At 32.5% G+C, this 15,280-nt stretch overlaps 2 protein-coding genes across 3 annotated transcripts; both read right to left on the bottom strand.

Moving 5' to 3' along the window:
* Positions 1 to 1,442: 1,442 nt before the first annotated feature.
* LOC111701341 (histone H3.v1) lies at positions 1,443 to 6,307 on the bottom strand. Of its 2 annotated transcripts, none has more exons than XM_023472590.1 (7): positions 6,292 to 6,307; positions 5,951 to 6,018; positions 5,677 to 5,774; positions 4,286 to 4,580; positions 3,520 to 3,811; positions 2,202 to 2,260; positions 1,443 to 1,754 (listed from the first exon to the last, which is right to left on the bottom strand). In XM_023472590.1, the coding sequence occupies exons 1-7, from the start codon at positions 6,300 to 6,302 to the stop codon at positions 1,579 to 1,581; spliced, it is 999 nt and encodes a 332-aa protein (XP_023328358.1). In that variant the 5' UTR covers positions 6,303 to 6,307; the 3' UTR covers positions 1,443 to 1,578. The 2 variants fall into 2 exon arrangements, with proteins under 2 accessions (XP_023328358.1, XP_023328357.1); XM_023472589.1 differs by having other exon boundaries at positions 6,244 to 6,298.
* A 507-nt stretch (positions 6,308 to 6,814) lies between these two features.
* LOC111701340 (myosin light chain kinase family member 4) lies at positions 6,815 to 13,280 on the bottom strand. The gene is made up of 9 exons (XM_023472588.1): positions 13,179 to 13,280; positions 11,470 to 11,543; positions 11,230 to 11,311; positions 10,271 to 10,374; positions 9,360 to 9,420; positions 8,646 to 8,735; positions 8,431 to 8,506; positions 8,022 to 8,118; positions 6,815 to 6,923 (listed from the first exon to the last, which is right to left on the bottom strand). The coding sequence occupies exons 1-9, from the start codon at positions 13,272 to 13,274 to the stop codon at positions 6,830 to 6,832; spliced, it is 774 nt and encodes a 257-aa protein (XP_023328356.1). The 5' UTR covers positions 13,275 to 13,280; the 3' UTR covers positions 6,815 to 6,829.
* Positions 13,281 to 15,280: the final 2,000 nt, after the last annotated feature.

The following is a 15,280-nucleotide window of genomic DNA, read 5'->3' as shown; positions in this document are numbered from 1 at the left end:
CTTGATAATATACTAGCTTGGGAACCCAGCGCTGCCCTTGTCACAGCTGATCTGACGGCATTCTGTCTGCTACAGAGAGAAAGCTCGAATCAAAACCAATCCTGACTTGGGTTCTATCTAAGCCCGAGTTTGGGTTTTAGTCGGGGTTAAGCTTTTAAAATCTCATGGTTACTAAAAGTTACTCCCGCCGTTTACCCTCACTTAAACGGTTTTATGAAACTAAAACTTTTGCTATTAAAGTCGACCTACTCAACTTAGAATATTAAAACCAAGCTAAGAACATTCCCCTGGGTCTCCCGATTTTCTAAATCAAAATTTGAGGCAAATCGATCCGAGTGTTTATGAGTTATGATCGGACAAACAAACAAACAGAGATTACAACTTTATACATATAGATATACATGTAAATATGTATATATAACTTCATGGTTCCCATGCTATGTCCCGTATTGCTAATGTTATTAGATTACAATCATCATGGAATAAAGTTTTACTTAACCTACCTAGAAAAACCCATAGATATTTTATTGAACCAATATCGGTAAACCATCACTTAAAGACCACGCTGTGTTCGTGATTTGTATCTTTCTTTCATAGTTTACAGAGAAGTAACAAAATCGCTTTCTGATTGCATTCAAATGGTTTTCAGAACAATTTAATGACAACCCCTGACAAATATTTACAACATTCAACAAGATTGTAATTGTTATCCGGGTGATCTAACAAAACTTTTTGTAATAAGTAATTTAACCTTTCCAGAAGTTTCTGATTAAAATTTTTGGAAAATTGTTAGATCAAATAAAATTGAAATTACCGGGTTTAAAAGGGATGAACTGTCCCAAATAATTAACTATGTATGCTACGAATAGTTTTTATTTTGTATGATATATATATTTATAAATATTTTGTAGTCTCAATAATATATTGTACCGCTATGTGAACGAAATAAATATAAAATAATAATAATTTTGTCTAATGTTCCTTTAAGGTTGNCCCCCCTCCCCTTGTAATTCAGTTTAATGTCGAGGTCAAACTATCTAGAAAGATCCCTGTATACAAATATGGTTCCATATTAATGGTCGTCTCCATATTGAATCGTGATGTTTGTGTTTGCAAGGGGTTTAAAATATAAAATATTAGAGTGAAGATGGCTCGTGTTTATACTGTACACACGACTGCGGACACAGTAACGTACACACCCATCAGACAGTATACAGAATACTATATATTCTATGTAAGAAAATTATATTACCAACCAATAACATTTAAAACTGAAATAAAGTTGGTTCAGAATCCTATTTAAGTTAGAAAATAGCTTTATTAGTAAAGGCACCGAATCGGAAAAAGAAGAGCATTTTAAGCCTCATTTTTTAAGTTAAAAAAGATTAAAACAAATTTATGTTCACCTTTTTATCTCAATATAGTAAAATAAGACCTTAGGCTATAAGACAAAGCTAAAAACTGTATTATTTTCATAAAATAGCTACTGTACATATCAATAAATAGCTACTGTACATATCAATAAATAGCTACTGTACATATCAATAAATAGCTACTGTACATATCAATAAATAAACACTACTTTCCTCCAAATTTCTCTGCCAAAAGTTTAACATTTCTGGGTCGGGTTTTCATGGATTTTCTGTAGGTTAGTTTTCCTGGAGTCCCTGGAGAAGGGGGTTTCAGGAGTCCGTCAGTCTTTGGAGAGACATCAGATGGACTTTGGAATAGGTTTATTCTATTAGAAACTGTTCCTAAAACAATTAATCGATATAAAAATATAAGTATTACAACTCAATCTAAGAAATTAAACTTTTGAATTAGAAAGAGTTCAGCTAATCTACATAACTTCCACTCTATATCTTAAACTCAAACTTAGGAATTTATTAGAATTATCTGTTTACGGTGAATAAACTTAAAGTTTAATTTTTTCAAACGGTCAAATCTTCGAGAGGCCGGTCAAAGTAAGGGTCTTAGCTAAATGACGATGAAATAGGCGATAATGACTTTTACTTACTCTAAACAGGTTTTTTAATATCTTTCATCTAGTTGGGCCAATTTATCTATTTTGAGTTTATTTCGACTTTTTAAGTTTACAAGCATACTAATTATTAAGGCTAAGGCAGTACGTCCAGAATTCCGTAAGTTATTAATATCTTTATTTACTAGAAAATATCTTTATTTACTAGATCTTTATTTACCAGCTAAAGGTCTTGTTGTAGATCCAGAATACATTCGCCGAGATATAGATTCCATAGGTCTAAAAATATGTTTAGATTCCATAGGTCTAAAAATATGTTTAGATTCCATAGATCTAGAAATATGTTTAGATTCCATAGGTCTAAAAATATGTTTAGATTCCATACGTCTAAAAATATGTTTAGATTCCATAGGTCTAAAAATATGTTTAGATTCCATAGATCTAAAAATATGTTTAGATTAAGCAAAGATCTAGAAAATATGTTTAGATTCCATAGATCTAGAAATATGTTTAGATTCCATAGGTCTAAAAATATATTTAGATTCCATAGGTCTAAAAATATGTTTAGATTCCATAGGTCTAAAAATATGTTTAGATTCCATAGGTCTAAAAATATGTTTAGATTCCATAGGTCTAAAAATATGTTTAGATTCCATAGATCTAGAAAATATGTTTAGATTAAATATAGATCTAGAAAATATGTTTAGATTCCATAGATCTAGAAATTTGTTTAGATTCCATGGGTCTGAAAATATGCTTAGATTAAACATATATCTAGAAAATATGTTTAGATTAAACATATATCTAGAAAATATGTTTAGATTAAACATAGATCTAGAAAATATGTTTAGATTAATGTTTAGATTCCATGGGTCTGAAAATATGCTTAGATTAAACATATATCTAGAAAATATGTTTAGATTAAACATATATCTAGAAAATATGTTTAGATTAAACATAGATCTAGAAAATATGTTTAGATTAAGCAAAGACCTGGAAAATATGTTTAGATTAAACATAAATCTAGAAAATAAGTTTAGATTTAGCATAGATCTAGAAAATATGTTTAGATTAAACATAGATCTAGAAAATATGTTTAGATTAAACATAGATCTAGAAAATATGTTAAGATTAAATATAGATCTAGAAAATATGTTTAGATTAAGTATAGATCTAGAAAATATGTTTCTGTAAGCATAGATCTAGAAAATATGTTTGTATAGAGCATAAGTCTAGAAGAATTTTTTTAGATTGGGCATAGGTCAAGAAAATATGTTTAGATTAAACATAGGTCTAGAAAATATGTTAGGATTGGGCATAGATCTTAAAATATGTATGGATTGAGCATAGGTCTAGAAAATATGTTTAGATTGGGCATAGGTCTAGAAATATGTTAGGATTGAGCATAGGTCTAGAAAATATGTTAAGATTGGGCATAGATCTAGAAAATAGGTTAAAATTGAGCATAGGTCTAGAAAATATGTTTGGATTAAGCATCTCTAAAGATATACGTTTCTCTTAAGCATATATTTATTTACCTAAATAGAGTTGGGAAACTATCCAGCTTTTCCTCATTTTCCTCGTTATTCTCCCCTTCTTCCTCAATCTCCTGTTTCTCTTCATTCTCCTTCTTATCCTTCTTCTCCTTATTATTCTCCTCTTCTTCATTTTCTCCCTTAATATCCTGTTTCTCTTCATTCACCTTCTCCTCCGGATTCTCTATTTTAGCTGCCTCCTCTTTACACTCTTCTTCCTTATCCTTTTCATCATCATCATGGTCTTCCTCATCTTCTTCCTCCTCCTCCTCCTCCTCCTCCCCATCTTCCATCTCTGCAATAAAGTACATAGAAAGGAATATTTGCTAGGTTAAAACTCTTTTTAATGACGAAAGAATTAATTTTAAAAAAATTCAATGAACTTCACCAAAATATGTCTCAAAAAATAGAAAGGGTACATCTCAATGCTCCTTCCTTTTCAAATTAATTCATACCTTTAAAAGTATTTTTTGCAACAATTTTTGTAAATTACACAAATGAGACGTGTTTGAAATTTTAATCTATGTCTATGTATATTTACTATATATGCTATATATGCTTTTCTGTCTGTGTGTTTGTTTGTTTGTTTGTATCCAATAAATGTCAAAACGGCTGAACCGATCGGGCCCAAATTTTGTGTGGGACCTGGAAAGTTTATAGATGATCAAAATTTTAAAAATTTGCCTGCACAAATTAGATTTTCGTAAAATTTTGAAAATGAGCGAAATTTTGTTTGTTTCTGTTTAATAATTTAATAGCTTTTTATTACCTTTATTTGATTTATTTTCAGATTTTGAACTAATTCTTAATTCTTCCTCATTTTCTACTGTAGACTCTAGACTGTGGTTTATACTGTAGTTTTGTGCAGATATAAAGCTATCACGTGTTCTCCAATGAACCTGCCTGGAACGAGCTGTAGGTTTAATACCATCATTTAGGTTGAAATCTACCGCGTCGGAATCTCCAGGTAAGAAAACTTCATCATCATTGTTTTGGTAAATATCTTCATCATCGGTATTTTCCTCGTCAATATTATTCTCCACCAGTGTCAAATCCAGACTCTCCTAAATATATTTATGTAAGGGAAAATGTATATTACCCTGGTTAAACTATCTGTAGAACTGTTCAAAGCCAATCTACCCTGGTTAAACTATCTGTAGAACTGTACAAAGCTAACCTACCCTGGTTGAACTATCTGTTGAACTGTACAAGGACAACTTACCCTGGTTAAACTATCTGTAGAACTGTACAACGACAACCTACCCTGGTTAAACTATCTGTTGAACTGTATAAGGATAACTTACCCTGGTTAAACTATCTGTAGAACTGTACAAAGCCAACCTACCCTGGTTAAACTATCTGTAGTACTGTAAAAAGCCAACCTACCCCGGTTAAACTATCTGTAGAACTGTACAAAGCCAACCTACCCTGGTTAAACTATCTGTAGAACTGCACAGAGACAGCCTACCCTGGTTAAGCTATCTGTAGAACTGTTCAAAGCTGGTTAAACTATCTGTAGAACTGTACAAAACCAACCTACCCCCGGTTAAACTATCTGTAGAACTGTACGAAGCCAACCTACCCTGGTTAACTTAAGCTATCTGTAGAACTGTACAAAGACAACCTACCCCGGTTAAACTTTCTGTAGAACTGTACAAAGCCAACCTACCTTGGTTAAACTATCTGTAGAACTGTACAGAGACAGCCTACCCGGGTTAAACTATCTGTAGAACTGTACAAAGCCAACCTACCCTCGATGAACTATCTGTAGAACTGTACAGAGACAGCCTACCCTGGTAAAACTATCTGTAGAACTATACAATGACAGCCTACCCCGGTTAAACTATCTGTAGAACTGTACAAAGCCAACCTACCCTGGTTGAACTGTCTGCAGAATTGTACAAAGCCAACCTACCCTGGTTAAACTTTCTGTAGAACTATACAGAGACAGCCTACCTCGGTTAAACTATCTGTAGAACTGTACAAAGCCAACCTACCCTTGATGAACTATCTGTAGAACTGTAGAGAGACAGCCTACCCTGGTTAAACTATCTGTAGAACTGTACAAGGACAACCTATCCTGGTTAAACTATCTGTACAACTGTACAGAGACAACCTACCCGGTTAAACTATCTGTAAAACTGTACAAGGACAACCTACCCTGGTTAAACTATCTGTAGAACTGTACAGAGACAGACTACTACCAGTTGGTTGATTTCCTTCATCATCAGAATCCAAGGAGCGACGCTTGACCATTCCTGCAACAGTTGAAAAATAATTAAGACAAAAGTGCAATGGCCTAAATTTCGAAGACCGAGGGCCAGATTTGATGAAACGTATTTAAAAAAAACTTCATAATTGTTGTGTCTAAAACTTCCAATATTCTTCTTCATAATCCATAATTTGATGGTTCTTATAGTTCCTACAGTACTACCTGACATTCGTTTCAGAGCTCTCACCCCTGTTCCACACCTTTGCCATCTTCGTCTAGCACAGTAGGATCTAAACAGTAGGATCTAAACAGTAGGATCTAAACAGTAGGATCTAAACTGTAGGATCTAAACTGTACGATCTAAAAAAAAATCAACACGTTCAGTGAAATGGATTTGTGTACTCTACGTAATTACCGTTTTAAATCATAACTTGAGTCTAAAAGTGGCCTTCCAATTCAGCAGTTTTATGAATCCCATGCACTGCAGTTAATTCCTTTCAATAATATGATTTTACCTTAATTTCATTGTATTAATAAGCATATCAGTTTTCCCTTGATTTTACCTTAATTTCATTGTGTTAATAATAGGGGTCACTTTCAAATGCATTTGAAAAGCTTGACTTAGTACTGCTCCAATGGATAGGATAACAATACTGTGCGTTCTGTACAGCACGTTGTATTTGGTACAAATACGACATTTTTCCTGTACTTTGTCAAATCCTATGTTCATCGGATCTCTCTGTTTGCATCTTCAAACATAAATTAAACGGAAGTTGTTTCATATTTTGATTATTAAATATTTACCAAATATTTGCATATTTCCCGACATAATAATTTAGTTTTAAAGTCATTGGTTTGTTGTCTTTTGTTTAAATAGTTCCGAATTAACATTTACATTTATATTCCATGTTTTTATATCAATACAATTTGATATTAACCTTTCTTCGCCTGGCGTTGGGAAAAATGGTTAAACTTTTCTAAGACTAAAAGTGTTTGAAATAGCACAAAGTCAAGATGATTACAGCAACTCCTGACAGAAAAGAAAGATTACCAATTGATCATGATTGAAAAGTAAAATAAATCCCATTCTCATCCCTCTCTTCATTTTCGTAAACGTTCCTTAAATTTAAAATATCCAACCTTAGCGTTTTCAGAAATACCCTCGAACTCTGTGTCCTCAAAAGTGTAATTATTTCTAAACATTTTAATAATTAGTTCCACCAAACATATTTAAATCTGTTGAATATGTTTTGTATTACATAGCCGTGTTTAAAATTCAAAATTAGATGACATCATGAGAGTTCAAGAAGAAGCAAAATGTTGGGTGTAATTTAAGAGATCAAAAATTTTCCTTATTTTAAAAATATGTCTTAATTAGAAATAAAATATCACTTAAATTTGATATTTAATATTGCAGGACAAATTTGACAGGGCACAAAATACATTTGAAATGTATAAGAAGGAGACAGGAACTAAATTTTTCTAATCCTTATATATATCTTTGCAACCTAGTGTAAATATTTGATATTCTTAACATAGATAAGGTGATCTAACATAATTCAAAGTTTAAAATTTCCAAGGTCTACCATATTGGGTTGAAAAATTAATTTTGCAAAAACCTATTAAACCAACGGAATATTTACTAAACCTATTAAACCTACCGTATGTTTACTAAACCTATTAAACCTACCGTATGTTTACTAAACCTATTAAACCTACCGCATGTTTACTAAACCTATTAAACATACCATATGTTTACTAAACCTGTTAAACCTACCGGATGTTTACTTAACCTATTAAACCTACCGTATGTTTACTAAACCAATTAAACCTACCGTATTTTTACTAAACCTGTTAAACCTACCTTATGTTTACTTAACCTATTAAACCTACCGTGTGTTTACTAAACCTTAAACCTACCGTATGTTTACTAAACCTATTAAACCTACCGTATGTTTACTAAACCTATTAAACCTACCGTATGTTTACTAAACGTTAAACCTACCGTATGTTTACTAAACCTGTTAAACCTACCGGATGTTTACTAAATCTGTTAAACCTACCGTATGTTTACTAAACCTATTAAACCTACCGTATGTTTACTAAACCTATTAAACCTACCGGATGTTTACTAAACCTTAAACCTACCGTATGTTTACTAAACCTGTTAAACCTACCGTATGTTTACTAAATCTGTTTAACCTACCGTATGTTTACTAAACCTATTAAACCTACTGTATGTTTACTAAACCTATTAAACCTACCGGATGTTTACTAAACCTATTAAACCTACCGGATAATGTTTGCAAATGTTTGATGATCTGAATCTCCTAGGAAAGGAGATAATCCAGAAACCAGAATGTATGTTATAACACCAACAGCCCACATATCTAGAATGCACAAAAAAATATAAAATCAAAACATGTGTTTCAAGTACAATACAAAGGAAATTAAGGAAGTAAGGAGAAAATTATTAAAAGATCAAAGGCGATTTAAAAAGTCACTTAATTCCTATGCTTATTGGGACCCTTTTTTAAAGTAAATATAATTTATTTCAGAACAATTAAGATTATTGTTATAGTTTTGAATAAAGAAAAAATTCCTTATAAATACAAAACTTGAATTAAATATTCTTAAAATAAATAAGTGTGAACTAAAAAATGCCTTGAACTAAAAGTGCCTTGAACTAAAAAGTGCCTTACCTGTTGTGAATGAAATGGGGTCGAAATTAAGCACTTCAGGAGCTAAAAATTCCGGGGTACCACACATCACTTTTATCTAATTATAAAATATATTTATAACGTTTGACAAATTTTTAAGCCAAAATTGATTATTTTCACTTATCTTATTAGGTACCCAAATATTATGATAAAAATAAAATTGATAAATATAAAATAAAATACAAGAAAAAATTTACCTCCTGAGTGGGCAGAAGTTTTTTAGCTAAACCAAAATCAATAATCTTTATATCCGTTGAACTTCTGTTGATGCAAACTATATTCTCGGGCTAAACCAATCTTGAATTAATAGGATCACAAGGATCGGAAGGATCTTTAGAATGAAAAGGATGAGAAAATAAAGAGAAGGATGAGAAGGATTTACGAAAGAGAGGGATGAAAAGGATCAGTAGGATCAGTATAATCAGAAGAATCAGAAGAATGAGAAGGATCAGAATGATCAGTATGATGAGAAGAACCAGAAGAATCAGAAGAATAAGAAAGATCAGAAGGATCAGGAGAATGAGAAGGATCAGAAGGATCAGAAGGATCAGGAGAATGAGAAGGATCAGTATAATCAGAAGAATCAGAAGAATCAGAAGAATCAGAAAGATTAGAAGGATCAGAAGGATTACAGAGATCAGAAGTATCAGAGGGATGAGAAGGATGAGAAGGATCTGAAGAATCAGGAGAATCAGAAGGATCAGAAGGATCAGTATAATCAGAAGAACCAGAAGAATCAGAAAGATTAGAAGGATCAGAAGGATCACAGAGATCAGAAGTATCAGAGGGATTAGAAGGATGAGAAGGATCTGAAGAATCAGGAGGATCAGAGGGAACAGAAGGATCTGAATAATCAGAAGGATCAGAGGGATCAGAAGGATCTGCGGGAGGATGAGGAAAATCTAAGTTACCTTAAGGTCTAAATGAACAATAAGAGCTTGATGAAGGTATTCCAGTCCTTTGCAAATTCTTCTAAAAAAGTTAATTTTGTAAAAAACTGGTAAACTGGTAGTTTATTCCATATTCATCCAACCCACTCCAGACCCACTCCAGACCCACTAACCAACCAACTCCAGACCCACTAACCAACCAACTCCAGACCCACTAACCAACCAACTCCAGACCCACTAACCAACCCACTCTAGACCCACTCCAGACCCACTAACTAACCAACTCCAGACCCACTAACCAACCCACTCCAGACCCGCTAACCAACCCACTCCAGACCAACTAACCAACCCACTCCAGACCCACTAACCAACCCACTCCAGACCAACTAACCAACCCACTCCAGACCCACTAACCAACCAACTAGCCAACCTATCTAGCGAAAAAACACCAACCAATCAAACCACAAAATAATCAACCAACCAAGCAACTAATCCAGCAGCCAACCAGCATATAAACCAACCTAACAAGAAACTAACTTTCCAACTATCCAACCATACAACCAGGCCAACCTATCAGCCAACTGTCTAACCATTCAACCATAATTTTACTGTATCAACCTTCCAACCAATTAAATATCTATCATTTTAATTTGTCAACCAACCAACTATCCAATTATCGATCATACCAACCATCAAACAACCGTCCATCAAACCAACCAACCAACCAACCTACCAACTAACCAACCAACCAACCAACCAACCAACCAACCAGTTGTTTAACTAACCAACTAACTAGCTATCAAACCAACTAACAAACAAAGCATACTTTAACTGTCCAAATAAACAACGATCTAATGAACCAACTTACCAACCAACTACCTAACCAACTATCCAACCAACTATCCAACCAAATATCCAACCAACTGTCTAACCTGATAAATGAACTACACTGATCTTCAGTAAGAATATATTCTTGAGAAGCAACTCTGTCGAATAGTTCTCCTCCATCAAGGTACTCTGTGACAACAATCATCTCCTGATCAACTAATCAATTATCTTTAAATTAACTAATCAATTATCTCCTGATCAAGTAATCAATCATCTTTAAATCAACCAATCAATTATCCTTAAATTAACTAATAAATTATCTTTTAATCAACTAATCAATTATCTTTTAATCAACTAATCAATTATCTTTAAATCAACTAATCAATTATCTTTAAATTAACTAATCAATTATCTTTAAATCAACTAATCAATTATCTTTAAATCAACTAATCAATTATCTTTAAATCAAATAATCAATTATCTTTAAATCAAATAATCAATTATCTTGAAATCAACTAATCAATTATCTTTAAATTAACTAATCAATTATCCTTAAATCAACTAATCAATTATCTTTAAATCAACTAATCAATTATCTTTAAATCAAATAATCAATTATCTTTTAAATCAAATAATCAATTATCTTTAAATCAAATAATCAATTATCTTTCAGTCAACAAATCAACTATCTTCAAATCAACTAATCAATTATCATTAAATCAAATAATCAATTATCTTTAAATCCACTAATCAATTATCTTATCAAATTAACTAATCAATTATCTTAAAATCAAATAATTAATTATCTTCAAATCCTCTAGCTGATCAATCGTCTTCAAATCAATTAATCAATCTTCTTTAAATCAATTCACCAGTTGTCTTCTAATCAATACATAAATTAGTTTTGATTATTTGTATATCTCTGAATAAATCAACTTATTAATTATCCCTTCAACTACATAATTATCAATTATATCCTAATTAATTAACAAACCGTTTCCTCATAAACTTTTTCGGCATCAATTTATTTATTTTGAGATAATCTTTTTGATTAATTGATTTCCTTTCTGGATTCAAATCCTTGGTAAAACTGTATAATAAATGGATTCTTTAAGCTCTCCAGTATTTCTATTTCCTCCATCACCCTGAAATAATATTTCTATTTCTATTTTTTGAAATTCAACGGGCAACGCCGGATACTTATAACGGAAAACATTTTTTAATACCAAGCGTGGGTAAACGGCGGGAGTAACTATGTGTAATCTGGGCAACGCCGGACGATTCAACCAGTAAATAATAAAACCTGTTTCTATCATGTTGTGTTCTTGTTTTTATATGTTTAGCAGCAGCATATATTCCTCTACTTCTATCTTCAACCTGAATCAGATAAACAATTTAATACCATTGCAGGACAAATCAGGGTTATTATATTTCTCTTCGTCGCGTTACTGTAGAAATTCAACGAGTCACTGCTGAAAAATGCTTCATTCACTAGTTCAGGGAGAAAAAATATATTGTAACGAAGAAACATTATTAAATATCTGATTTAATAATCTGTTGGTCTTTTTTAATGAGAAGAATGTTTCATAAATATTTTTATTTTTATTTTAGTTTCCCAATTAAAGATTTACACAAAACTTATCCCCCCCCCAAAAAAAAAAAAATAAGGAAAAATTGGGTTTTATTGTTACAGAAAAGCTGATTTATCCACCATATACAATGTCTATCTAAAAGTATAAAGGTCCTCGCTAATATTACTGTGAAACTCCGTTTGCTCTCGTCTCTCAAATTTCTTCATTTTTAATTAATCCCTGAATTTTCCACACAATTCTTAATTTTTAATTAAAACTATTTGCACGACACTTTGTACAGTTTAAGGAAATTTGAAAGTTAAATTTTGGATTTTAGTTGATTCTATTTAAAATTCTTAAAAAAAAGTTTTTCAGCTTGCATCACAAAAAATTGCTAGGTCAGAAATTGATGAAAAAGGAACAAAAATTTAAATAAATGATGAAACCTTGACCCAGGCATAAGATCTAAAAATTAAGATATTTAGAAATAATTGGGTTAACTTTTTGAAAAATAAGAAATTATCAAATGCAAGGGCGTATACAGAAATAAATGTAGGGTGGGGGGCAAGATTTGCGCGAAGCGCAAAAAAATTTTTTGCCCCCCCCTAGGAGCTCCTAGGGGGGGGCAAAATTTGAACTGTAAATTCATAACACTTGGCTTCTTGGACATCAGGCATAAGTATAAGATACTTAAAAGGCACACATACAGTCCAAATAATTACCTTCTAAGCATTGTTTCTAAAAAATCGACATTTTATTATACTTTTACAGGTATATTTAGTATTTAAACTAGAGATAGTAAAAGACATTTTTGAAAATAAAAACTTAACTTAAACTTAAATTCTATGAGATGAAAAGAAGTACAAAGGTCCAGAAAATAATTATGAATTGTGAAAGTTTCTGTTGTGAAAAAAAGTAGGGGTACAATTGCTGCAATCTAAGAATGAATGATAACTCAAGGCTTATAAATAACAGTATTTGATTCATGATAATTATTAATCAGCAAATCACAGATATCAGTCACAACGGCAACTTTTAACAGACTCACATCACTACTAAACAAGACTAGCATATAATGTAAAGTGTGTGAGCTGTACAAATGTATGCAGACTGTGTGTTCTCTGAACCCAACTAAACTCTGTGTACTCTGTGAACTTAAAAGTTAAAATTAGGTTAGGTTGGTTAGCTAGGTTAAGTTGGTTACAGCATGAGCACTGCACTGTAATTATATATATTTTAAAATTTTGATTTTTTATAATAATCATGAAAAGCAAACTTATTTTTTTTGTGTTCTTCACTCTTCAGTTAAGATTTGAAAAGTGTGAAAGGCTTGCAGAATTCTAGGGGGGGGGCTACGCCCCCCCCCTTTACAAGTCTAGGGGGGGCACTGCCCCCCATGCCCCCCCCTGTATACGCCCTTGATCAAATGCAATTATTTTACCTTGTACACAACTCCAAACTTTCCTTTTCCTAGTGCTTCCAATACAGTGTACTCTTCCTCGTACTCAGTAAACCCTTTCAGCCCAGCAGCTAACATTTTAGTCTAAATATTTCAAGGGATTAGTCACACATTTCAAAATAAAATACCACGTGTTGGAAGCGCCAAGGAACACAGCTGGGTTAGTTGAATCCAATAATTTTCAAGAGATGCCATTTGTTATTATACTTTATAAATTGATGTATTTTTAAGTGACCCTCTTTATTCAATTTACAATGGTACAATTTACAAATTTTCTTTCTGTGATAATTTTTTCGAATGAACAATTTCAAGATGGTACAAGATGACTTTAAATAATCCATAAGACAAGATCTTTTTAAATGGCTCTTTTTTACTTTTGTATGTACACAACAAATAGAAGCAAACAAATGTTTAAAGTAAGGTTTGAATGTGCTAACTTCATGAATAGAAAACATCTGTAAAAACGTTAAGTTAAGTTAACTGAAGGTATACTAGGCTATAACTAAACTTAAAGACCTGTTTAATGAACAGCTGTTTAACTATGCAGTACAGGATTCAATAGCTTAGATAATTCGTCATCTTATAAACAGATATATATATATATATATATCAGTATAAACACACCAAAATCTGGAATCTGGATCACATCAAGGATTGGACTCGAAATATTCTTGGCTTTAAATTTACAGGAATTGGTAATTGTGGTGTTATTTTGAAATCCTTCGTTTTAAAGTTGGCTTTGTTTAGCTTGTTTAAGCAGATCAATGTTAATATTTTAACGTTTCCAGATTTTTTGGATGGATAAACAAAGGAATTGTGTACATAGCACAAAGTCTATAGAGTATACGTATATAAATACGTAATAACTCTAAATGTAAACTGAAATCCAGATGGTAAATTCCGTTTACTCAAATCTCCAACAGTCCGTATAGTGCCTTGCCTTGCCACTAAAGATTTGGGTTGGGTTTGATTTTTTGGCGTTAAGTAATTCTTTTAAAACAAGAATCACAAATTTGTTTACTTATAAACTAAGAAGTATAAATTGGTTGACCATACTGTACACTAGCGTACTCCATATGTACTTAATCCAACGAGGTTATAGTATATAGAGTGAGGATGTACACTAATTCTTTACTAACAGTGGTCGTGTTGTTCACGTACTTTGGGGGACGATAGTTTGGCCGCTAGATGTCTCTCGTAAGAACTATCTATCTATCAGATAAGAATTTTGCGTGAGACACTTAGCGGCCAAACTATCGTCCCCCAAAGTACGTGAACAGTGTTGCCAACCGCCCGAATCTTTAGGCCCAAAACGAGAAAACAGCCCGAATGAAATTGCGTTGGGCCTAAGGAAATTGTGGGCCTAATTTTGGCCACTGTTTAAACATTATTATGGAGAGAACGGGCTCAGGCGTGTACCATAGATAAGACGACATTTTTCAACTTGAAAGGTATAAATGTACAGAGATGTTTAAAAGATATTCCTATTATATAGATTAACTAGGTCGGTTGTGAACATTTGCTGTTATTATGCCATTGAGTACTTGTGGTGTACATGAGTTCTGTGGAGAGAAATTTAAGTTAGTTTAGTCCTTCTCATGTCCTTCTTCAGTTCTCGTTAATATGATATATTGCTCATTGAAATATTGTTGTTCAAATAGTTCCATTCACGGAGTTATTTTACACTCTATTATGAAATCCATTAAAACGCCAAACCACCCCGCTTATCATTGAAGTACACTTTGACCCCTAGAAGTATGAGTTCGCGGACTGTACAATTCTTGGTGATTTTGCGTACATAAGCTATCTATGCTTATTTATTCATCTATGGCGTATACTCCACTTTCAAAGCCCGAATCTTGCCATCCATACTTTTTGCAAACTTATGACCTCTTCATTTCCTAACGATGAAACACGACCCATCTCGGCGAAAACAAATAGAAAGCATAATAAAATTAGATTATGTGCTGACACCTATACTTTGGATGACATCTTGCGGACAAACACTATAGAGTACGGAGACATACAAAGTACGTCTTTAATACGCCCGTTAAGTTGGCACGACACGGACTCAAAGGTCAATC

This window comes from Eurytemora carolleeae, unplaced genomic scaffold, assembly GCF_000591075.1.
Source record: "Eurytemora carolleeae unplaced genomic scaffold, Eaff_2.0 scaffold118, whole genome shotgun sequence".
Taxonomy (NCBI): Eukaryota; Metazoa; Arthropoda; class Copepoda; order Calanoida; family Temoridae; genus Eurytemora; species Eurytemora carolleeae.
This window is presented reverse-complemented; position numbering and strand designations above follow the sequence as displayed.